Below are 27,104 nucleotides of genomic sequence, written 5' to 3'. Positions count from 1 at the left end.
AAGGGGTTATGTGACTCTGCCTGAATTTCTAACGACTTGATCTTGTTATACAATGTATGCACAAGAGATCATCTTCTGCAATACCACTGATTTTTATGCTAAAGTAAAGATAAGGGACTACGCATACAATTGAGGTATTCCACTTTAGAATGGCCTTATCTATTCATAACATTCTGCAGTCAAGTGGTTATTCATAACATTCTACTTCAACGTAGTCAGCTATTATGGGAATGTTTTTCATTTTTAATTATGTATGTTTTTTTGCATCAGCCAACGCTAATGATAATTTTATCATGTCGAAAGCAACAAAGCGAACATGAATCAATGCAAAATTATGTTGCATAGAAACATTTGTCTTGCACAAGAAAATGATTAAATACAGATTTTTCTTACAAAAAATATAATGTGGAATTATGAGTTGGAACTATTCACCAGAACCCTATCTGGAATTATTCTGATGAAATTGGGAAACTTGCTTTTCTATCATCATAACAACATGCATGCATGGAAGCATTATTTTGGTACCACTGGAAAGCTAAGTACCAAAAAATGGTTATATACAGACTTGCTTACAAACATCCAACAGGAAATTCAAAGTTGGGAACCTATCTGGAACTGTTCTTACTAAGTCTGAAAACTTGCTTGTTCTATCATTATAATTAATTGCACACATGGAAAGAAAGTTTTTGATACCAGTGGAAAAATAAAATATTCAGCTCAACTTCTATAAACTCCTCTGGCATTTTTATAACCAGTAATAAGCAAGCAGAACATAACAATTCCAAGTGTGTACAACATAGTTGTTCATCGAAGTCAGCAACTAATACATAGTAGTTAGCTATGCTTAGCTGGAGCAGCAGGCTTCAAAAGAGTAAGAGACTTCTCAATATTGTCAATGGCAGATTTAAGTGTGTCCATAGATGCTGCATATGAGATACGGATGCACGTATTTTCTCCAAAAGCATCTCCTGGGACAACAGCGACCTGCATTTGAGGCCAAGCTTAAGCACATTATACAAGCAATAGATAACAGTATATACTGAAGGTAGCACTCATAATTTTGAAACTGTAACTTATATCACTTTCAAGCAATATTATTTTTGTCTCGGAAGCTTCAAGGTTCATTTGAATGAAGGGAACCCAGAAAAAATTGAGACAATGAATATGCACACCAAAGCTTCAAAAATTATTATTTTATTTACCAAAATTTTGCCCAGTTGAAACATATATGATAATACTCGTATAATTGTATCATCTCAGTATATCGCCTTCTTAATTAAAAATCAAGATAAGATTAAAATAATAATAAACATGCACCTGTGCCTTCTCAAGGAAAAAACGGCAGAGAGATTCCGAGCCTTCAATAATACCAAAGCCTTCCACTTCAGTGCCATAGTATGAACTAAAATCAGGAAATAGATAAAAGGCACCCTTCAAACAAGAGAAAGAAAGTGAAATATTGTAAGGAAATCTTTCAAATCATAATAAATGTTTTTTTTATCAAGCAGAAAATAATACTTTCTATAACAATGAAGACATACCTGAGGCACTGATAACTTCACACCCTCCAGAGCTTGTAATCTTTTAACTAAAAAGTCCCTTCGCTCCTTGAATGCTTTGACCATGGTAGAAACTACTTCACCCCCAGCATTACCCAAGCCTAAAGCAGCGACTCCTGCCTTCTGTGAGATACTGCTAGCCCCTGATGTGGACTAACAGCAAGTAATCATCCCAATAGAAACTGGTGGTTAGTTATATGGTGTCCAAACAGATTTATAATACATAATCAACATTTTTATAAATGTGGTGCCATCTAGGAAGTCCACAAAGAAAGAGAGTCACTTGTCATTAAAGGAGTCGAAGTGTTGTATTGCATTTAATTACTACATATTTTGGTTAAAAAGCACATTTTTTATAAGTACAAACCTGACTCTGGATTCTGCCACAAGCTGTAACAAAATGCTTTGGTCCAGCCAAGTACCCCAGTCGCCAACCAGTCATTGCAAAAGCCTGGGTAAAATGATATATTAAGATTTTATTGGCAATAAATCGACATCCTCGACACCTATGAAATTTGTTAAGATATTATTGGTTGGCACAATTACTGGAGGATTTCTGAGAAAAAAGTTATGGTTGACAAAATTATGTTTAGTACATTCTAAGATTAATTGTATTGTGTTGTGTTGCAAGTAGAATGCAACCTAGTTTGAGTGTTTGTCTTGGAAATGTAAACCCTAATTTCTAATGCTAAGAAATAAGTACAATACGTATTAGGAATAATGCATGTCCAATTGATACACTGTATGATGTATTCGTATTCTTTTCTGCCATTTAAAAGATGCATGTTTTGCCAAAAAAACATATAAACAAAGTGCTGAGGATTGGCCACATTAAGTCTAGTGCTTATAACTTAAATTTAACAATATTAGTGACAAATAATTCACCTTAGAGAATCCATTGACAGTTAATGTCCGTTCCCACATGCCTGGCAAAGAAGCGAAGCTTGTGTGTTTTGCTGGCTGATATATAATGTGCTCGTAGATTTCATCTGACAAAACCTGATTTATCACATTTATATGGATCGAATGTCAAATAGGTCCATCTTTTAACAACATCATCTTTCTAGTAAGTCTAATTAATCAAAATTGGACAAAACACTCCAGATATGAAGAGTAAGCCAATGAGGCATTAGAGGAAAGCATGTTCCCAGTAACTTTGTTATAACTTTTTACTTACCAGCAGTCTGGGATGCTTTGCAACAATTTTTGCTATTTCTTCAAGAACTTCTCGACGATAAACAGACCCAGTAGGATTGGAAGGACTACATAAAATCAATAACCTTGACCTTTCATTCAGTTTTGAAGACAAAGCATCAGGATTCAGTAGGAAATCATCTGACAATGATGTTGGTATTATTACTGGAGTTGCATCTGCTAACCGAGCCATTTCAGGATAGCTAACCCAAAATGGAGCTGGGATAATAACCTGAAACAGGGTAAAATAGGGAGTCACTCAGATAAGTCAATCAAAAGGAAAGTATATCAAATAAGGCATTTTCTCCTGATTCCTGATCATTTAGTCATGAATCTTAAAATAAAGCATCAAGCATGGAGATAAAACATAAATTCAAAAAAGAATACACACTACAAAAAGTCATACCAATTGCCCCTCCCAGAGACTACAAATGGGTAGAGATATTATTTAGCAGATAAAGCAGGCATATTCACAATTATTTTAACATATCTAGAAGCTGAGATTGCAATTAGTCAGGTTCAAGAGCTGCCATTCAAGCTTTTCCCAAGAACTTAAGAGATGTTTCCTTCATTGAAATTTGGGATTGCAAGAAATAAAAGTAGATTTTAAAGAATTTTGTTCATCTATGTTATATTACTTCATGTTAAAATTATGTATAAAAATAATTCAATGTTATATATAATATCAATATGATTGTATCACTTTGTTTGCAAATAGTCTTTAGCATAAATTCCTCCCAAGGATCATAGAATCCTCTATCCACCCTTTCAACCTGTACCTTGCTAAGTTGGCACCTAGGTCCTCAATTATTCTGTTGCATTGATAGCAACTTGCCATGAACATTTTGGTTAATGATGTACATTTACTGTGATTAACTCAAGTGCCAACTTGTAACCTTGTTTTTTCTTTATTTTGATTGTGCTGACTATCATACAATGTACCCATAAAATTTTTCTCATAGTGTCAAATTGTAAGCCACAAAACTGTCATTTTTCATTCATGAGTTAAATTACAGGCACATAACTTATCATTTGTCCCCTATGCGCCAGTTCTAAATCCTGTGTCACCACTAGTTGCTAATGTTGTTATTGCCAATTAAAGCTAACATTTTGGCAGGGCTTAAGAGAGAGTTTTTCAAGCACATCATAAAAGGCCCTAGTTTTGGCCCTAAAATTTTAATTCCAAGTAAAACAAGAAATAGAATAGAGTTAGTGATATCATTTACTGATTATGGAGTAAGATAGATCTTGGTTGACACCCTGCAGTTGAGTTAGTTAATCATTGAAATATAATCCATTAAACATACCTTTGCTACTGGGGTTAGGAACATTAACTCAATCATATGATATAACATATTTCATTGATGGAATTCCTTGGAAATACATTTAAAGCATCTCAATCTTATTCCTTCCCATCAAGCCTAGGAGCATGTTGTTCCACCTCCCAGCCCCACTCGTGTTTACCACTACTTGAATGGAACTTGGGTGCTACTTGCATCCTTGATATGCATTCCATCATAATGTGCATGCAGAATTCCCAGAAGGCTTTCTTCAAAAACCCATCCTCATTATGAAGCAACTAGAAAATCATACAAGGTGCATTGGGCCTATCAATCAAGCCCAAGAACTCATTAATGGCACCCGCCATTTGGCCTCCCAGCCCCACTCAGAGTTACCACTACTCAAATGGACCTTTATGCTACTTGGACTCCTCATATGCCCTATCTCCCTTCCACAATGGGATGGTGGATTGGCTAAAAGCTTTAAAGGAATCTTCATCATTATCAAATATGCATAACATTAGAAGCAATAGATTATCTGCAAATCTTCCTACTTCCACAGATGGATAACGATACTGTTTCCTGCAATAACTACCGATTTCTGAACCTAATTTGATTTCTGGTGTAAGGGGTATTGATCTGCTCTTACTTTCTTGCCTGCCTTTCTTCTCTGATCTAATGCTTTATCTCTTCTTCGATCTTTATATAAATATGATCTAATATTTATGCTCAGATATATATTAGTGTATCTCAGAGATTTTCCTTTCTTCATGCTGATCACTTGACTAAATTCATTGATCCGTCTTGGTTATCCCTCAAATCTGCATATTCTACCTTCCTGGTTTGATCTATTTCTTTATTGCTGGGCACTGTCTGCTCCTTCAGAGGATTGATGTTTTTTGGATGGACTCCTCTTCCTGGTTTGATGCCCTTTAACAATGACTTTCTGCCTCTTGAATATCTTCTTGACTTGCTGGAGAGTTGTGTCCCTTAGGAGATTCCTTTCCTTTTCCAAGAATAACATCTCTTCCATGTACCTCATAAATATGTTGATTGTTATTTTGATTATATCTTAGCTTTTGTAGGTTGTTGTCTTAATTGTTTAATTAATCCTTTGTGATCTCCGCCTTCATAAATGTTGTCTCATGACCACTGCTTTACCTTTATTTTTTTTAATAACATAATCACTGCTGATGCTACTTATAGCAGATCGCTGCCTTTCTTAATGCTAATCCCCCTCTCTATTTGAGATCATTTGCTTCCTTTTGTATAACACATAGCTGATATGTATTTTATTCTTACCAAAGAAAGTTGGCCAGCAATAGATATAGGAACACGGTCAGCCAGCTTTATACCTGTAGTTAATAATTACTAGTATTTAATGCTCGTCAGCTATCCTCATGGTGCTGCAAACTAGAGGCATGACATAGTGTCAGCTGAGATATTGGGAGAAGCAATTAAGTGTATAGACAGGCAAATGAATGAAGAACTTTTGATGCATGTTTATGAAGCAAAAGTACCTAAGGGAAGGTTTAAGTCATAACAAGACATGCATGTAGTCTAGGACACATCAAATGAAGAGAAAATTGTATGTAAGGGCCAAAATCACTAAAAACTGTCTCCAATAAGCTTGGGTGCATTTCAAGGAGGTCTTGTATTATATTGTATGGCAAAAACCACTTTGGTCATAAAGTGCTTGCAATTCTCAATGTTAATGAAGAAATACATCACTTAAGTGGCTCAGAAAGCGCTTCTCACTTAAGTGATATATGTCAATGAAGAATTACAAGTGTTAGAGATCCGAAACAAATGCAAAACCATGGAACATTTTAGGAGAAAGATAATCTACAAAGCTATAAACAGAACACCAAATTACAGACCTGAAACTCCATGAGATGTGCAAAAGTCAGAGGACAATATTGTATTAGGAGCTCAAAGAGAAACTATAAGGTAATGTGTAACCTCCCGCTCGGGAACCAAAAAAGAAATAAACCTAATATGATACAAAGTTTACTGAACTTTTTTTAGAGTTTAAAGAACATCAAAGTAACAATGCGGAAGCAATATACACAAACACAACATTTACACGAATGCAATTACAATACAAATTTCATTCCTAAAGGGTTCCTTCACGTTGAGTCGCGTCTAAGAAAGTTTTACTAATAAGTTTTAAGTCTCAATTACAATGTCCATGGACCATAATCATAAAATGAATAAACACTTACATAATCTCATATACACATACATAAAACCAACTGATATGATAAAGTACATTCAAATAACATCATCCATTGCACATGTCGCACAGTATGCAATAATAAATACAAGTGCATCAATATGCAATACATCTCATACGATCTCAAAATGCAAGATACATAATACGTAGATACATCAAATGAATAGAAGTCTCTAAGACAAGAACAAGAATGATAAAAGTACAACTATATCCATGAACATTTGATAACTATCAATCTGTGGGGGAACCCAAATGGTAAGAAGTCATTACCTCCTGATTGCATGGTCACCTAATCAAGCTCCCACTCCTACCATGCAGACAACATAATGAACAATCCACATATGGATATCAAATCATAAAACAATCCTAGGCAAGGAATCCTAGTAGCCAAATCTACCTTAAGAGTACACAATCTACTTATAAAGAAAAGATAACCAAAATCAAAGAGACGAACAACCAATACCAACACCACATACCAAGGTCAACATTTGGATACCAAGTACGGAATGAGCATCAAAATCAAGAGATGAAGTCAATGAAAGATATCCACTTCAAGTCAAAAGCCACATGTCAAAGTACAATAACCAACCGAACACCAACAACCATTAATAAAGATAAGTCATCGACAAGAAATGCATCCAACAATAAATCACCACCAATAAATACACCACCAGAGGCAAATACAAAATCTAGGGAGGAGACTCAAGCTAATTCTACGGAGTACCATCACATGACAACTCTAAGGTTACCCTGGTAGTCTCTCAGGACCCCGACCCCCGACTCTAGGCAAAACCAGAATACCCTCTCATGAAGACGACAAAACTAGTCATACCTCTCAAGGTATCATCCCGTTCCCATCCCTAGCCTATACAGGCACTCAAGGCATGGATGAGGAAAAATCCCTAACTTATCATTTTAATTTATCTCAAGGCATAAGGGAGGAAAGTATTTTTATTACAATGTTATCGCTTGTTACACAACTTATAATGAGTTACCTTGGAAGCCACTTTGGGCTCCGACCCCCATTGCAAGCCACTCTCATAGACATGCACCTAGACTACCTTCTCAAAACTCATAAACCACAATTGTGTCCGATAACACAAAAGTAATATTGCTCAAATTTGGTTCCTTAATAGGCAACCCGAAAATAACATTGGTTCTCAAAACACAAGTTCTCATAAACAGAATTGCCAGAAACTCCTTTGTCTCTCCTTGGGAAACGTATCCCCATATCCAATTTGGAAACGTATCCAATACTCCTTGGATACACGTTGAATATTGCACCCATGTCAACCCAAAAAAAGTTGATTTCCAACCGCGCCAAATACTACATAATTCGATGTTTCTTAAGGTTAGGCGTAAATCCTCCCAAATTTAATGTAAAATAAAAATAAAAATACAACTATTTTAAAAACTAGTATAAACAAAACCCGCACCAAATGAGAAAGACAACTAAAATGTTGTTATATTCAGCAACCCGTTTTGTTGGGTTATCTTCTAATGCAACTCTACTATTTCTGCATATTGTAAAGTGTAAAAATAACTTCTAAATATTTATGCAGCATTTCTATGTCCATATTGTTTCTGAGCTAATGGAAAACTCGTCTAATAACTTAGAAAATTGTGTTAAATATGTGTATGTGATATGATATGATGTCGTATCCAATCGTATCCATATTAAGGATCTTAAAAAATGGCTGTATCCGTACCCAAGATCGTATCCGTATTTCTATCCATATCCGTATCCATGCAACTTTTCTCATAAATGCTCATCACAAGATATCTCATAAAATAAATCTCAATTTGAATCATATAATACATCATGACATCTAGTCAAATAGTCATCAAAAAAATCTCAAAAAATGCCTTTGGTGCACATCCTAACTTGACCAACTAAACAAGCCACAAAAGAAAAAACATCACGAAAATAAACATCACAAGACTATAAACCAGTGTTACAAGACTCGGCAAGTCCCAAGGCAAGGCAAGCAAAACAAGGCCAATGGCCTCTTGCCTTGGACTCGGTCAAGTCCTAGCCGAGTCAGGCCTAACTTGCCAAGTCCCATCAAGGAGACTCGACTGATAGTCAACGTCCTAACAAGGCAGAAAAGTTGTTTTTTTATTTGTTATTTTTTTTTTGGTATGTTAACATTGAAAAGCATAAGTTAGACCTAAAATAGTCATTATATCACTTGCAAACACAAGAAAAAGGGAGAAAAGAGTTGAGGGAAGAGCATTGGGGTTTTGGGAGATAAATTAGCAAACCAGTTGGCTCTCATCTATCGGTTGCTTATTGTTTGTGTCACTTTGTAGCTTGCATATATGCATTGAGAGGAATTAAAAGAAGCATTTTGAGGAAGCTTCTTCAAACTTGGGTTACATTTTCATTTTTAGAGCAAATTTGAAGAGGTAAAGTATATTTTTTCTTGTTATTTTGCAAAAAAAAAATTTACATTCATGAAACTCTTTTTATTTGCATGTGTTTGGACTCTTTAGATTTGTTCTATTTTATGGTGATGGAAAACTTAAAAAGTAAGCAGCCCTAGTGCTTGTAAATTGGATTTTCTATATTTTAAACGCTTATTTTTTTAATTTATGGTAATATTGTTGCGACAGCAGCAACATCATGTCTCAACCTGAGGGTAGTGGAACTAGGCCTAAAACTTACCTTGATGCTGACCCTAGTGCAGTAGCAAGGGATAGGACTTGGAAACATGCTATTCCTAGGCATAAGAAAGGAGTTGTGACATGTTGGCATTGTATGACAACATATAATGGGGGAGGCATGAATAGATTGAAATATCACCTTGCATATATACCAAAGCATGATATCAAAAAATGCAAAGAGGTACCTCAAGATGTTATGCATGATATGCAAGCTCTCTTAGAAGAAAATTTAGAGAAGAAAGAATTTAGAAAAAAGCAACAAGAAGAGATGGCACAATTAGTTAAAACTAGAAGTGTAAAGGGATCTTCAAGTTATGGACATGGTCACTCTCCAATTCTACCTTCTTCTACTACTGCATCTTAGACTATGAGCATTGGGCCTCGGGTGCATAAGCAAAGATCCTCACTTGATTCCATCTTTGTCCTACGCACAACTCCAAACGCACAACCATCATTTGAGAGCATGGCTTGGAATAAGGAGAAGCATGAGCAAGCAAAGTTGGCACTTGGAGATTTCTTCTTCTACAACAACCTTCCATTTAATACAACAAGCTACTTATAATTTTAATTTTTAATTTGTATGTCTTCCCTTGCTTGCATAATAAGTATACTTATAATGTTTATTTAATTTGTTTTAACTTTTACGTCTCCTTATTGGCAAATTGCCATAGATGTTGTTACTGTTTGTGGTCCGGGGTTCAAAGCCCCTAATGATGAGGAGCTAAAAGGTACTATTTTGGCCCATCACGTTGTTGATGTAAAAAGTTATAATTGAGAAGCAGTGTAAAGTATGGATCATGAAGGGTTGCACCATCATGATCAATGGTTGGACTGATAGAAGAAATAGAACACTGCTAAATTTGCTTGTCTCCTCATCAAGTAATTTAATATTGTACTTAGAAAGTTAGAATTTAATAATTTAATAGTAAATTGAATGATCATTGTGATTGTACTAAATTTCTTTATTTTTCTCAAGTTCCACGATGTTTTTGAAATCAGTTGATGCCTCAAGGAAGACCAAAAATGTTGCGTATCTTTGTGAGGTAATGGAGGAAGTGTTGAAGGAGGTGGATGAGGAGAATGTTGTGCAAATTGTGACAAATGATGCAGCAAATTATGCTGTTGCTAGTAAACTTCTTTTGGAGAGGCACCACCACTTGTTTTGAACCCCTTGTGTTGCCCAGTGCCTTGACCTCATGTTGGAGGATCTAGGTAAAATTCCTTGAATAAAAAAATGTGTAGAGCAAGCAAGAAATATTTGCAAGTTCATATATAATCATGCTTGGGTCCTCAACCTTATGAGGCGACACACAAAGAATAATAATTTGTCTCGTTCAGCGATCACTAGATTTGCAAAAAAAATTCTCACATTGATATCTTTTCTTAACGCAAATGCTGGTTTGAAAGGCATGTTTGTATGTGAGGAGTGGACAAATTCATTATATTCAAATATCTATGCAACAATTGAGGTGGTTGATTGGGTTTTTGATGAGAGTGGCTTTTGGAAACCCACCAAGGAGATTGTGGAGGTAATTTTCTTTTTTATGCTCATTTCCATTTTATTTCACTATTTTTGTTTAAGTTCTAAACACTTGTTTATGTTTATTGAAATTCACATTGTTCATTTTTAAATGGAAAACTTAAAGCTTAATGTTTTGTTTTTTACAATGATTACAGTTCATAGAGCCTCTTATTGTTATCCTACGAATTGTTGATGGAGAGAAGCCCTCCATGGGTTACATTTATGAGGGTATGGATAGTGCAAAAGAGACCATCCAAGCTTTTTATGTAGGGAATCATGAAAAATATAGTCCTATATGGGATGTCATTGATAAGCGATGGCACAATCTACTTCATAGGCCTACACGTGCAGTTGCCCAATTTCTTAATCCAGCATACCAATTCAGCCCAATTTTAAAGTTGATGAAGAGGTGTTGAGTGGCCTCTATGATGTTATAGAGAGAATGTCACCTGATGCAACTATTGGAACAGTTATAGTCCATGAGATAGAGATGTATAAGAAAGCACTAGGAGACTTTTTTTCATGAGACTTATGCAAGAAAAACCGAACAGAACTGATGCCTGGTAAAATATATGACTCCAAATTCTAAATTCTATTTTATTGCCACTTTAGAATCTAGAATCTAGATTGATAAAGTCAAATGTATAGAACTAATTTAAAATTTTCTTGTTTCAAATGTAAGGTGAGAGATGTTTGGCAGTGCCAAATCTACCGAGGATAATTGTTCATATCTTGAGCCAGTCATCTAGTGCTTCAGGATGCGAATGCAAATGGAGTATGTTTAAGCATATACACTCAAAGAGGCGCAATAGGTTGACAACAAAAAAGTTAAATGATCTTGTTTTTGTTCACTACAACCTTTGCTTCTGCCACAAACAGATTTTGACCAGCAACACATCTCTCATTGTATTAGAGAAGGCTGATATACAAGCAGGGTGGAATACAGAGGTTGATGATCTTGTCTTTAGTGATGAAGACTTGGAGTGGGTTTGATCAGGTTCATCGAGAGGCAGAGGCAGTGGTGTTAGCAATAGAGGAGACTAGAGCACGAGGAGACCCAGTGCAAGACCCTGAGGCCGAAAGTGATGGATCTGACTCTAATAATGAGGATTATGAGGATGAGGATGAGTATGAGGATGAGAAGGATGATCATGTTACTGAGGTTCAACCTCAGACAAAGGGAGAGAAGATGGCTCTAGAGGCTTCCATGACCTATCTTAGGCATACTCGTAGGAAGACATAGGCTACTATGAGCCTTTCTTTTGATATATGTTTTGACCTTTTGATTCCATGGATTGCATATTCCATGAATACTGACATATTGTAGACATTTGACAGTTAATTGTTATACTATATTTCAGATTTCTATTATGTTATTCAGTTTAACTTTATGTAATTTATTTTGAAAAATCGCATTTATACTTAGGTGATCGATGAAAAGTTGTATATGTGTGCAAAGTAGCTTCTATTTATCTCAATTATTGTGTATTTGATGTTAAGTGGCTAAATGATGCATGAAAAAAACTTAAAACCGTTGAATTTCATGGGTTTTTTAATTTGTCGAGTCATTACCAAGTCCAGCCGCCGAGACCAAGTCCGGACCCATTTTGGGCCTGACCAAGTCCAAGCCAAGTCCAAGGCTGGTAACACTGATATAGATAGAATATAAGAGAACACATAGTTTTCAGCCATATGGTTTAATTCCATCATTTTCTATTCTTTAGTTTGGGCCATAGAGATGTGTTTAACATTAAAGTAAGAATATACATGTTAACATAAATAGTTAAGCTAATATACTTATTTAAATGAATAAATATTTAAATGTCAATCTCTTTGTGAATGTAAAATATCATGCAATATTATCACGTTATTAATTTAAATAATTTTAAATCAATAATGGTTTAATAACTTAAATACATATTATTAGATTTAAACATTGATGTCAATTCCATTTCTAAAGTATTAATATAACCTCTATTTAAGTCTAATATTAATATCTACTTTTCCTTTAATTCAATATGCAACTACAAGTAACTCAAACTTGAAATTATAATTTTAATTAAGTTATTTACAATTTTCTTCATAATATTTAAATATTCATAACTAGATGATTATATAGTGAACTCCACTATAACTTTTCTTAAAATATAACTACGTCACGTACATATATTCATTAACTTATAACTCCACTTGCATTAATAAATATATAACAAGTTATAACCACAAAAAAATTATTAAAAAATAAATTTATTAAAAAAACTAGTAAAAAATCAAATTAAAAAAAATTATTATTTATTTATTTTGAAAATTAAATAAATTAATACTACTCATTTAATGATGCATTTCTTGTCGACAAATTCTCTTTATTAATGGTGGTTGTGTTTGGTTGGTTATTGTACTTTGACATGTGAGTTTTGGCTTGAAGTGGATATCTTTCATTGACTTTATCTCTTGATTTTGATACTTGTTCCGTACTTGGTATCTGAATGTTGACCTTGGTAAGTGGTGTTGGTATCAGTTGTTCGTCTCTTTGATTTGGTTATCTTTTCTTTATGAGTAGATTGTGTACCCTTGAGGTAGATTTGGCTACTAGGATTCCTTGCCTAGGATTGTTTTATGGTTTGAAATCCGTATGCGAATCATTCATTATCTTCCCTGCACGGTGGGAGAGGGAGCCTGATTAGGTGATCACACGGTCGGGAGGTAGTGACTTCTTACCATTTGGGTTCCCCCATAGATCGACAATTATCAGATGTTCATGTTATCATTCTTGTTCTAGTCTTGGGAATTTCTATTCATTTGATGTATCTATGTATTATGTATCTTGTATTTTGAGATCCTACGCGATGTATTATATATTGATGTACTTGTATTTATTAATGCATACCGTGCAACATGTGCCGTGGATAATGTTATTTGAATGCACTTTATCATATCAGTTGATTTTATGTATGTGTATATGAGATTATGTAAGTGTTTATTCATTTTATGATTATGGACATTTTAATTGAGACTTAAACTTAAAACTTTCTTGAATGTGACTCAATGCATAGGAACCCTTCAGGAATGAAATTTGTATTGTAATTGCATTTGTGTAAATGTTGTTTTTGTGTATATTGCATCCGCATTGTTATTTTGACGTTCTTTAAACTTTAAAAAAAAATGTTCACTAAAACATTATAACATAGTAGGTTAATTGCTCTTGGGTTCCAGAGCAGGGCGTTACATAATGACTGTATGCATCATCATACATAAATGGCAAATGCCAATGTATGCAGAAAAACAAAAAAATACAAACTAGGTAGTGAATTTATACAAAAGTAGGGCGACAATAGAGGTGGAAAATCCAACCAATAGAAGTGACCACCAAGTGATCTAAAAATAGTAAATGCTCTTAGGAGGGTGACACCTCAGCAAATTATCCAATGCTCATTAATTAATTGGAATCATTTTATAAACCTAATCAAGTCTAATAAAAGCTTTAAAAAATTCTAGGGCTAAGGGGAAATAAATATGATAATATCCCACTAAGAAAATAACAACCTAAGCCACCAAATGATAAACCCAATTACATGGTTATTGTCAATTAAGAATTATAATTAAAAATGCACTTTTTTACACCTAAATTGTCAAAGTTAAATTAAAACCAAAAAGTGCTCCAAGGACCTTGGGCATACCCATGAGGTTCCACGTGTAAAGTTGTCAAGATACAAACATGAAAAGTGCACATAAGGCAAATATGCCACACCAACACACTTGTGACCAGGTCACTTGTGGATCAAGTTGCCAAACTAAATCATAACAGAAATGCACTCCCAAACCCAAGCACACTTCTAGAAGAATGATTGTCAATTCGTCAACTCAAAACTTAGAGTAAATAGTGTAAGTATGTGCTTGGGTGCATCCATAGACCATGCGTTAATTTGTCAATGATTGAACATATCAAAACTGCACTAACACAACCTACTTTTAGATTCCAACACTCTCAATCATACCTAGGAAACTTAGCAAAAACCATATCCTATGATTTTGTGGTTACAACATGAGTAAATGCCAAAAAGCACACCTTCCATATGTTGCAGCCAATTTTTTATCTTCAAAACACCAAACTGTGTCATTGTAACAGCTGTAATGTCCCTTTTTTGAAATAAGATTCAATAATAAATATAGATAAAATTTAATTTTAAAATACAATATAATTAAAACTTAAGTATGTCTAATGAGTTGTTAGAAGGCATGAAATTGAAATTGAATCTCTCAACCACTAGATATAAAAGGGAAGAGAAAAATGGAGCACGGAACCAAGGAAGAATTATTGAAAGATGAAAGGAATGAGAAGTAAATAAGGAAGAGACTCTTTCAAAGGGTCAAATTTGTGAATGTAGTGACTTTCAAATGGAAGAAATTATTTAGTATTCTACTATTTCAAAGGGTGGTAATTGTGAAAGATTGTGGCTCTTGCCAAAGGGAAGACATGATGAGGAGGTGTGACCACTCCCTTACATTAGAAGATATAAAGGAAAGAAAGTTCCACTTGAGGAAGATAATCAGAGGAGATCAATTTGGTAAATAATTCATTATTCTCAAAAGGTAGCAATGGAGAGTGGTGACTTAGTTCGTAAGAACGGTGGTGAACTAAATCAGTGAGAAAACCACTCTACCAAAACAGAGTTCATTCAAATTATGGTGAATTGAAATCTTCAAGGCAAATATCTGCAATATAACATCTCTGCAAGTGCCCCATGGAAGGAAAACTAGTTTTGATGAAGTTAAAGGTTGCAATCAGAATGTAATGGAATTTTCCATATAGCAAGCAATTTAATGGTAACCTCTGTGGAAGTGGTAAAGGTGGTGGTTCTATGAATTTGTGGTTACATGAGTAAATGCCAAAAAGCACACCTTCCATATGTTGCAGCCAAGATTTTATCTTCAAAACACCAAACTGTGTCACTGTAGCAGCTGTAATGTCCCCATTTTGAAATAAGACTCAATAATAAATATAAATAAAATTATATTTAAAATACAATATAATTAAAAAATTTGTATGTTTAGTGAGTTGTTAGAAGGCATGAAATTGAAAGTTGTGACTCTCTCAACCATTAGATATAAAAGGGAAGAGAAAAATGGAGCTTGGAACCAAGGAAGAATTAATGAAAGATGAAAGGAATGAGAAGTAAATAAGGAAGAGACTCTTTCAAAGGGTCGAATTTGTGAATGTAGTGACTTTCAAATGGAAGAAATTATTTAGTATTCTACTATTTCAAAGGGAAGATTGTGGCTCTTGCCAAAGCGAAGACATGATGAGGAGGTGTGACCTCTCCCTTGCATTAGAAGATATAAAGGAAAGAAGGTTCCATTTGAGGAAGATACTCAGAGGAGATCAATTTGGAAAATAATTCATTATTCTCAAAACGTAGCAATGGAGAGTGGTGACTCTGTTCATAAGAATAGTGGTGAATTAAATCAGTCAGAAAACCACTCTATCAAAACAGCGTTCATTCAAATTATGGTGAATAGAAATCTTCAAGGCAATATTTGCAATATAACATCTCTGCAAGTGCCCCATGGAAGGAAAACTAGTTTTGACAAACTTAAAGGTTGCAATCAGAATGTAATGGAATTTTCCATATAGCAAGCAATTTGATGGTAACCTCTGTGGAAGTGGTAAAGGTGGTGGTTCTATGATTTTGTGGTTACAACATGAGTAAATGCCAAAAAGCATACCTTCCATATACTGTAGCCAAGATTTTATCTTCAAAACACCAAACTGTATCATTGTAGCAGCTGCAATGTCCCCTTTTTCAAATAAGATTCAATAATAAATAAATAAAATTATATTTATAATACAATATAATTAAGATTTATGTATGTCTAATGAGTTGTTAGAAGGCATGAAATTGAAAGCTGTGACTCTCTCAACCATTAGATATAAAAGGGAAGAGAAAAATGGAGCATGGAACAAAGGAAGAATTAATGAAAGATGAAAGGAATGAGAAGTAAATAAGGAAGAGACTTTCAAAGCGTCAAATTTGTGAATGTAGTGACTTTCAAATGGAAGAAATTATTTAGTGTTGTACTATTTCAAAGGGTGGTAATTCTGAAAAATTGTGGCTCTTGCCAAACGGAAGACATGATGAGGAGCTGTGACCTCTCCCTTGCATTAGAAGATATAAAGGAAAGAAGGTTCCATTTGAGGAAGATACTCAAAGGAGATCAATTTGGAAAATAATTCATTATTCTCAAAAGGTAGCAATGGAGAGTGGTGACTCAGTTCGTACGAATGGTGGTGAATTAAATCAGTCAGAAAACCACTCTATCAAAACAGCATTCATTCAAATTATGGTAAATAGAAATCTTCAAGGCAATATCTGCAATACAACATCTCTGCAAGTGCCCCATTCAAGGAAAACTACTTTTGACAAAGTTAAAGGTTGCAAACAGAATGCAATGAAATTTTCCATATAGCAAGCAATTTGATGGTAACCTCTATGGAAGTGGTAAAGGTGGTGGTTCTATGATTTTGTGGTTACAACATGAGTAAATGCCAAATAGCACACATTCCATATGTTGCAGGCAAGATTTTATCTTCAAAACACCAAACTGTGTCATTGTAGCAGCTGTAATGTCCCCTTTTTGAAATAAGATTCAATAATAAATATTAAAAAATATATATTTAAAATACAATATAATTAAAATTTATGTATATCTAGTGAGTTGTTAGAAGGCATGAAATTGAAAGTTGTGATTCTCTCAACCGTTAGATATAAAAGTGAAGAGAAAAATGGAGCATGGAACAAAGGAAGAATTAATGAAAGATGAAAGGAATGAGAAATAAACAAGAAGAGACTCTTTCAAAGGGTCGAATTTGCGAATGTAGTGACTTTCAAATGGAAGAAATTATTTAGTATTCTACTATTTCAAAGGGAGTGTAGTGACTTTCAAATGGAAGAAATTATTTAGTATTGTACTATTTCAAAGGGTGGTAATTGTGAAAGATTGTGGCTCTTGCCAAAGGGAGGACATAATGAGGTGTGACCTCTCCCTTGCATTAGAAGATATAAAGGAAAGAAGGTTTCATTTCAGGAAGATACTCAGAGGAGATCAATTTGGAAAATAATTCATTATTCTCGAAATGTAGCAATGGAGAGTGGTGACTCGGTTTGTACAAGCGGTGGTGAATTAAATCAGTTAGAAAACAACTCTATCAAAACAGCGTTCATTCAAATTATGGTGAATTAAAATCTTCAAGGCAATATCTGCAATATAACATATTTGCAAGTGCCCCATGGAAGGAAAACTAGTTTTGACAAAGTTAAAGGTTACAATCAGAATGTAATGGAATATTCCATATAGCAAGTAATTTGATGGTAACCTTTGTAGAAGTGGTAAAGGTGGTGGTTCTATGATTTTGTGGTTACAACATGAGTAAATGCCAAAAAACATACCTTCAATATGTTGCAGCCAGGATTTTATCTTCAAAACACCAAACTGTATCATTGTAGCAGCTATTATGTCCCCTTTCTGAAATAAGATTCAATAATAAATATAAATAAAATTATATTTAAAATACAATATAATTAAGATTTATGTATGTCTAATGAGTTGTTAGAAGACATGAAATTGAAAGTTGTGACTCTCTCAACCATTAGATATAAAAGGGAAGACAAAAATGGAGCATGGAACCAAGGAAGAATTAATGAAAGATGAAAGGAATGAGAAGTAAATAAGGAAGAGACTCTTTCAAAGGGTCAAATTTATGAATGTAGTGACTTTCAAATGGAAGAAATTATTTAGTATTGTACTATTTCAAAGGGTGGTAATTGTGAAAGATTGTTTGGCTCTTGCCAAACAGAAGACATGATGAGGAGGTGTGACCTCTCCCTTGCATTAGAAGATATAAAGGAAAGAAGGTTCCATTTGAGGAAGATACTCAAAGGAGATCAATTTCGAAAATAATTCCTTATTCTTAAAACTAGCAATGGAGAGTGGTGACTCGGTTCGTACGAACGGTGGTGAATTAAATCAGTCAGGAAACCACTCTATCAAAACAGCGTTCATTCAAATTATGGTGAATTGAAGAAGATACTCAAAGGAGATCAATTTCAAAAATAATTCCTTATTCTCAAAACTAGCAATGGAGAGTGGTGACTCGGTTCGTACGAACGGTGGTGAATTAAATCAGTCAGGAAACCACTCTATCAAAACAGCGTTCATTCAAATTATGGTGAATTGAAATCTTCAAGGCAATATCTGCAATATAACATCTCTGCAAGTGCCCCATGGAAGGAAAACTAGTTTTGATAAAGTTAAAGGTTGCAATCAGAATGTAATGGAATTTTCCATATAGCAAGCAATTTGATGGTAACCTATGTGGAAGTGTAAAGGTGGCAGTTCTATGATTTTGTGGTTACAACATGAGTAAATGCCAAAAAGCATACCTTCCATGTGTTGCAGCCAAGATTTTATCTTCAAAACACCAAACTGTATCATTGTACCAGCTGTAATGTCCCCTTTTTGAAATAAGATTCAATAATAAATATAAATAAAATTATATTTAAAATACAATATAATTAAGATTTATGTATGTCTAATGAGTTGTTAGAAGGCATGAAATTGAAAGTTATGACTCTCTCAACTATTAGATATAAAAGGGAAGAGAAAAATGGAGCATGGAACCAAGGAAGAATTAATGAAAGATGAAAGGAATGAGAACTAAATAAGGAAGAGACTCTTTCAAAGGGTCGAATTTGTGAATGTAGTGACTTTCGAATGGAAGAAATTATTTAGTATTCTACTATTTCAAAGGGAAGATTGTGGCTCTTGCCAAAGGGAAGACATGATGAGGAGGTGTGACCTCTCCCTTGCATTAGAAGATATAAAGGAAAGAAGGTTCCATTTGAGGGAGATACTCAGAGGAGATCAATTTGGAAAATAATTCATTATTCTCAAAACGTAGCAATGGAGATTGGTGACTCGGTTCGTATGAATGGTGGTGAATTAAATCAGTCAGAAAACCACTCTATCAAAACAGCGTTCATTCAAATTATGGTGAATTGAAATCTTCAAGGCAATATCTGCAATATAACATCTCTGTAAGTGCCCCATGGAAGGAAAACTAGTTTTGACAAAGCTAAAGGTTGCAATCAGAATGTAATGGAATTTTCCATATAGCAAGCAATTTGATGGTAACCTGTGTGGAAGTGGTAAAGGTGGTGGTTCTATGATTTTGTGGTTACAACATGAATAAATGCCAAAATGCACATCTTCCATTTATTGTAGCCAAGATTTTATCTTCAAAACACCAAACTGTGTCATTTTGGCAGCTGTAATTTTCCCTTTTTGAAATAAGATTCAATAATAAATATAAATAAAATTATATTTAAAATACAATATAATTAAAATTTATGTATGTCTAGTGAGTTGTTAGAAGGCATGAAATTGAAAGTGGTTACTGTCTCAACCATTAGATATAAAAGGGAAGAGAAAAATGAAGCATAGAACCAAGGAAGAATTAATGAATGATGAAAGGAATGAGAAGTAAATAAGGAAGACTCTTTCAAAGGGTCGAATTTGTGAATGTAGTGACTTTCAAATGGAAGAAATTATTTAGTATTGTACTATTTCAAAGGGAATGTAGTGACTTTCAAATGCAAGAAATTATTTAGTTGTAGTATTTCAAAGGGTGGTAATTGTGAAAGATTGTGGCTCTTCCCAAAGGGAAGACATGATGAGGAGGTGTGACCTCTCCCTTGCACTAGAAGATATAAAGGAAAGAAAGTTCCATTTGAGGAAGATACTCAGAGGAGATCAATTTGGAAAATAATTCATTATTCTCAAAATGTAACAATGGAGAGTGGTGACTTAGTTCGTACAAACGGTGGTGAATTAAATCAGTCAGAAAACCACTCTATCAAAACAGCGTTTGTTCGAATTATGGTGAATTGAAATCTTCAAGGCAATATCCGCAATATTACATCTCTACAAGGAAAACTAATTTTGACAAAGTTAAAGGTTGCAATCAGAATGTAATGGAATTTTCCATATAGCAAGCAATTTGATGGTAACCTCTGTGGAAGTGGTAAAGGTGGTGGTTCTATGATTTTGTGGTTATAACATGAGTAAATGCCAAAAAGCACAACTTCCATACGTTGCAGCCAAGTTTTTATCTTCAAAATACCAAACTGTGTCATGGTAGCAGCTGTAATGTCCCCTTTTTGAAATAAGATTCAATAATAAATATAAATAAAATTATAGTTAAAATACAATATAATTAAAATTTATGTATGTCTATGTCTAGTGAGTTGTTAGAAGGCATGAAATTGAAAGTTGTGACTCTCTCAACCATTAGATATTAAAGGGAAGAGAAAAATGGAGCATGGAACCAGGGAAGAAATAATGGAAGATGAAAGGAATGAGAGTAAATAATGAAGAGACTCTTTCAAATGATCAAATTTGTGAATGTAGTGACTTTCAAATGGAAGGAATTATTTACTCTTTCAAAGGATCGAATTTGTGAATGTAGTGGCTTTCAAATGGAAGAAACTATTTAGTATTGTACTATTTCAAAGGGAATGTAGTGACTTTCAAATGGAAGAAATTATTTAGTATTGTACTATTTCAAAGGGTGGTAATTGTGAAAGATTGTGGCTCTTGCCAAAGCGAAGACATGATGAGGAGGTGTGACCTCTCCCTTGCATTAGAAGATATAAAGGAAAGAAGGTTTCATTTGAGGAAGATACTCAGAGGAGATAAATTTGGAAAATAATTCATTATTCTCAAAAGGTAGCAATGGAGAGTGGTGACTCCATTCATACGAACGGTGGTGAATTAAATCAGTAAAACCACTCTATCAAATCAGCGTTCATTCAAATAATGGTGAATTGAAATCTTCAAGGCAATATCTGCAATATAACATCTCTGCAATTGCCCCATGGAAGGAAAACTAGTTTTGACAAAGTTAAAGGTTGCAATCAGAATGTAATGGAATTTTCCATATAGTAAGCAATTTGATGGTAACCTCTGTGGAAGTGGTAAAGGTGGTGGTTCTATGGGGCAGCATTTTCCCTAAATCCCACAAGTCTCAGAAATGTCTCCCTACCAAGAATGCAAGATATTTTGGGAGGGGCATATTCTTGTGGAACAGTGATTATTAAAATTGCCCAATATTTTGTGTAAATGTCCCTGAGATTTTTTGCCTGGCACTTGTGGCATGAGATGACTCAAAAACATCTCCTTAGCATTCCAGATCAGAAAGAAATTGTCCTAGCAATCCTGAAAATGTCCCCGAAATGCAGGAACTTTTCAAGGAAAAATAGACATCCCAAAAGTGGCTGGGGTGTCAATGAAATCCCTGGCTGTCCTAGACATGGCCAACCGTACTCCATTTTTTTTATAATACCCAAAATCAGTTTAAAATTATTATAATATTTTTTGTCACTGTTTCAGAAGGGATTCAGTTATTCACATGCAATATATCAGATGTTAAAACAGCAGTCATATTTGTAAATTCGAGAGGATATTTCTGTCTTTGTTCCTGAAATTTCAAATGTTGGGCAGAAGCATTCCTGATAAGATTTTACATTGATTGGAATATCCCCTTCTGACATTATTGCAATGTGGATTCCACTCCTCTAATCAGTGTCATTGTGGAGTGGCTGGTAGCATAGGAATAACGTATAGATAGGTTATAGATCCTTAGTGGAATAAGGCGGTTGAGTTGGAGAGATAACTCCTTACAGGACTTGCAAGTTATCTGGTTCAGATTTAGTAATCTCACACTTGTCAGTCAACTGGATCACCTACAATTGAGAAGTGCATCAGATTTAGTTATCTTAGACTTTTCATTAACTAATTGAGATTGCCTGTGATAAGAGGAATGGAAGAAAGGAAAGCACAGAATATGCAACGCATTGGAAGAAAATAGAAGGAATTTCTTCAATTTAAAAACATAAAAACAAATATTTTTTTATTCTCAGGAGTGTGACAGCTGTGTACAGCAGCTCATGGCATTTGGAGATGGAAACCCTCAAAAGTGGCAGTCCAACTATCTTGGGTGTCAAAAGCCTCAAGGAACAAATGATGTTTCAAAGTGTCATCAGGATCATCAGAGGTATTATCAGATTTGTGGATAAGGTGTGCATAGTAATTTGTGTCAGACAGATAAACTTTAATTTGCATATGTTGTCTGAAAAAAATATTTATTGCTGGAATACCTCTTTGTCTATTATTTGTGCATTTAGTCGAGGCTCTTACATGAAGTATGGTGTGCATGCCATGGGAAGTTTGTGAAGTGACCACAGAAGCTCTTAGGACCATTACTCAAGGAGAAGCATAATGATGGAATAATGTCTCTTTCTCCATTTATCAGTAGTGTTTTACTTGTATTATGTATGAGTAAAGAATATTGAATTATATTCTGCGAATAGTAGTATATGCCCAGAAGTGTTTATTTCAGCTAGAGATTTACAACTTATAGCTTCTCAGCTTTGAAATTCCACTACCTAAACCCCAGACTTCTGTGCAGTTGTGAGTACATCAGAATGCTGGCTTTCCATTTCCTTCTTACTATACTTGCTTCTTTCTACTAAGGGTTACTTTACCATTCATTATAATTTATAATTAGCTTTGAAACATTTTCCTGCAGTCCACATAATTAGAAAAGATACTTTTTGTCAATTAAAAAAATTAGAGAACTCATAAATTGATGTGTGCTTACCTCATCACCAGGTGAACAAACTGCTAAAACAGCTTGCATGATGCATTGTTTTGCTCCATTACTGACTACAATCTGGTCAGGTGTGTATGAGAGTCCATTTTCCTCTATATATCAAGCAACAACTTGTTAATTTTCCCTTAAGAGGTGGTACATTAGTCAGAAAACATGCATGCTTCTGCGTAAAGCCCAAAGGAGACAATGATTGTGGAGGCAATTGAGTAGAATGAGAAGTTTAACCTTTTAACTTATTACAAATTGCAGTTCGAATCTCCATGGTTCCTGCATTTGGAGTATATCGAGTATAGCCTTCCTGGATTGCCTTAATACCTGCCTGTACAGAAGGGTGAAATGTCATCAAAATAGGTAATCTACTTTTTCAAGTTATTTATAGTTTTATTTTAAATCATGTTCCAGATTAGATAAACTCATTAGCTTCTGTTTGCTGTCCAGTCTCACCTCAGATATTATATCCGGTGTATTAAAATCAGGTTCCCCAGCTGCGAGTCTGATAATAGGAACTCCGGCTTGCACAAGTGCAGTTGCATGATCTGATATTGCCATTGTTTTTGATGGTTTAAGAGATGCCACCCTTGGACTTATTGAGATATCAATTTGTGGTACACCATTTACACTATCTGAATCAGCCATGGCTCTAATGCTTAACGAATGATAAGTTCCTTTTTTTTCAGATGACCTGGACATGTGCACAAAATCCACAATAAACTGATATAAATAAAATTCTAAAATCACAATGAAAACCTTGAGGTCTGCTCTATACAAAAGAAAATGTGAAATTGCCTGATAACTATGAAAATTCAAGCTTATACCCACTTAAACAATCTAATTCATGGTTTGACAATATGCCATAAACAGTCGACACTTGTAGTGTACTAGAATGTAGACCTGCTCAGGTAGATAACATGTAATTCATACATTTTTCTTGTGATTAATGATGACATTATCATTTTTGAGACTAGAATAGCTATTGATAGGAAACATAGACTGATCGGTGATCATATGTTCATTCCCACTGTACTGATCACTTTCTTAGGCAACTAAAAACTAAAGTCAAATTAGCAATAAAGAAAGATTGGCAATCAGCAAATGTCAATCAGTTCCATTCAGTTGCATATCTCCCATAATCAAATCTGAAACATCAATATTTGTGTTTTCTGTAGATATTGACCCTGTTCCAAAGAATTATAAAAAATGTAATAGTTCTGTAGTCACTTGGAAATGCAAACTTTCCACATGACCTCAAATTGATCTTATTGACTCACTGATCAACCTTGTTACGTTTTTCCTGTGATTTAAATGCATACTGCAATAAAGGGAAGGCTGGGCATGTCCACTATATTGCTCTTAATTTTCAAACTCTGGAGTTACTCTCATATACAAGCTGTTCAAAACATTATTAACATCCAAAAAAATCGCACATTTTTTACAACAATGGATGGATATTCTTGGTGAGAAAGAGCTTGACCTTTGAGCAGTTTAATGTTTCACACCACAAACATGCTTTGCAGTAATAATGTACAAATAAAAAGAACCTCTCTTGAAATTCGAATTTCCTACTGCCAAAAGCTCCTCAGACATGTATTGGAAGAACCCAGTACTACAACTAGAGAATCTTCAATAGAAAAACAAATATTCAGTTTGCCTTGTGCATTCCCAAGAATTGATTTTGTAGAACAATACATATCTGTTTACATTTCTTCCATGTTGAACTCAGAATGCTGCAATCAACACAATATTCCATTCTAACAAGCCAAATAAATGATGTATAGACCAAACTTTGCAAACATATCATGTGAAGGAATGGGTATAGAAAGATGTAGGTTAACCATTTATTAAAGTATTACTAATTAGAAACAGAAAGGTCCCTGCAGATGAAGCCTTATGAAACAAAATTCGATTTCACCAATTTAAATCTAGGAAATAGAAATCTGCACTGCACATACGTTCAGATCAGACATCAGCTCTTCTCTTATGATAACTGAAATAGGAAGTGTTTATCGGCACTATCCGCGAAAGATCCTACTCAATAAAATAATCATAATTCTAGATGATTTTATTTAAATAACTTAATGTGGTTACCAAATTCTTCCAACTAATCACATAAGCTACCCTGTTCAAATCATTTCAAGGCACTAACAACTCTAAAATATGGATGATTAAGATAACTTTTCTTTTTCTTAAAACAAAAGCAATAGCAAGCAAACAATACCAATTTGAAATGGGTTTTAAAACTATCGAGACTAAAATAGGTATCAACCTTACAATATAAATTTGAAGGCCACCCTGTAATTTTTATTTTTAATCAAAATCGTCATTAGGGGGAGGGAACCAGTACCTGAACTCATTCTTATGGTTGTGATAATAATTGTTGTCTTAATTCTTGTACTTGTCAATTTAATGTCTAATTTGTTTTCACAACATTGTCTCAATAATGATGACTACCAATAATTGAATGAAATGTACCTTTAGTTGTAAAAAGCAACCAATCATGTGATGCCACATTAGATACACAAGTATGGGTATTCATTTTCCACAACCATTGGTCTCATCTTTTTTTTGGGTTGTCATGGACACCTTGGCGAAATGCATGAGGTGGCCCTCAAACCTACCCAAGGGACTTAGATGCTGTATAAATTTGGGAGTGATTTGAAATTTTTCACATAAGATTTTGAAAAGCACAAATAAGGTGCTCAACTAGTAAGTCTTCTCCCCTGTTCATAAAAAGAAATAAACAATAACATTTAACCAAACAAAACAAACAAAACAAAAATATAACCAATAAATCATAAGACTTTCAAAAATGAGTATCCGGATATGCACCTGCAGTAACCATAGAAAGTACAATTGATGGCTACTTGAGCAATTCTTTTGTCTTACAACAAACACCTCAAATCCAAATATCTACACAGTTCAATCCAGTCACACACATCCAAAAGCCTTATGAAAGCGCCCTAACAATAAGATGACTCATTTCGGATTTAATCATATGTAATTCCAGCAATTGTGGTTGAGATCTGATGAAATGAACACAATTGCTTATCCAAACTAATTAAACACATACCCAAAATAAAGCACGATTGAAAATGTCTTCGCTTTAATTTTGAATCAGAATGAAGTCATATAGGTTTGAGTGTTTGAAACCTGAAAGATATCCTGTGAGCACTAGGATGCCAATGCCTTGAGGCACTTCGTGTGATATCAGCCTTCGAAATGGATCCCATATGTCCACATGTTGTCTTGTGCTGATCAATACTATTGTGAAAAGAATCAAATGCCGAGCTTTTCCCAACTGCGCATTTAAATGATGCCATTGCTTAAATATTTTTAAGAGGCCACTGATTTTAAGACTCAGAAGCTACCAAAAATATAACGACGTAAAATGGCACATAATCTGTGTTAGTCCGACTTGACCTCCGCGATTAAATGGATCTTTACAACTGGTGGAATATGTTTGCATTTTGAAGGGTTGGGTATTGTTATGGACTGGAGAGCAGCTGCTTCGAGTTTGGTAGGAGTGTGACTGGCTGACGGTATTTGGTTTGAATGGTGCTCTTCTGACCGAAGTGGGAGTTGGTGAGCGCTATTGCGACGAAGGTAAGGTTAGGTTTGGTAGCTTCCTTTGCGGGTTTCGTGGGAACACATGACACATCCACCTTCTTCCACTTTAAAAAATGCACTTGATGTGAATTTTGTCCTAGTGGAAATCCGAATCAAATGATCTATGAATAAGAATATTGATACTTTTGTGAGAGATGGGGAAATTTATTCCTATTTGTTAACGGCTTTATTCAAGAATTATATATATATATCTAAACAAGTTGATAAAATTACTACATTGATATGTAATTAGTAATTGTATTTTGTTGTATATATTTATATAGTGTGATTTGGTGTGTATTTGGTATGTCAAAGT

The 27,104-nt window shown here is 34.4% G+C and overlaps 1 protein-coding gene across 1 annotated transcript; it reads right to left on the bottom strand.

Annotated features, from left to right (window-relative positions):
* Positions 1–369: 369 nt before the first annotated feature.
* On the bottom strand, positions 370–26,640 carry AAT (aspartate aminotransferase). The gene is made up of 10 exons (XM_089804839.1): positions 26,333–26,640; positions 23,630–23,867; positions 23,411–23,504; positions 23,174–23,277; positions 2,737–2,985; positions 2,445–2,558; positions 1,927–2,010; positions 1,542–1,712; positions 1,318–1,431; positions 370–984 (listed from the first exon to the last, which is right to left on the bottom strand). The coding sequence occupies exons 1-10, from the start codon at positions 26,500–26,502 to the stop codon at positions 835–837; spliced, it is 1,488 nt and encodes a 495-aa protein (XP_089660965.1). The 5' UTR covers positions 26,503–26,640; the 3' UTR covers positions 370–834.
* Positions 26,641–27,104: the final 464 nt, after the last annotated feature.

This window comes from Cupressus sempervirens, chromosome 10 (genome assembly GCF_028749045.1).
Source record: "Cupressus sempervirens isolate cs-2001-9-10 chromosome 10, ASM2874904v1, whole genome shotgun sequence".
Classification (NCBI taxonomy): Eukaryota; Viridiplantae; Streptophyta; class Pinopsida; order Cupressales; family Cupressaceae; genus Cupressus; species Cupressus sempervirens.
The sequence above is the reverse complement of the archived record's forward strand: the minus strand, read 5'-3'. Positions and strand labels throughout refer to the sequence as shown.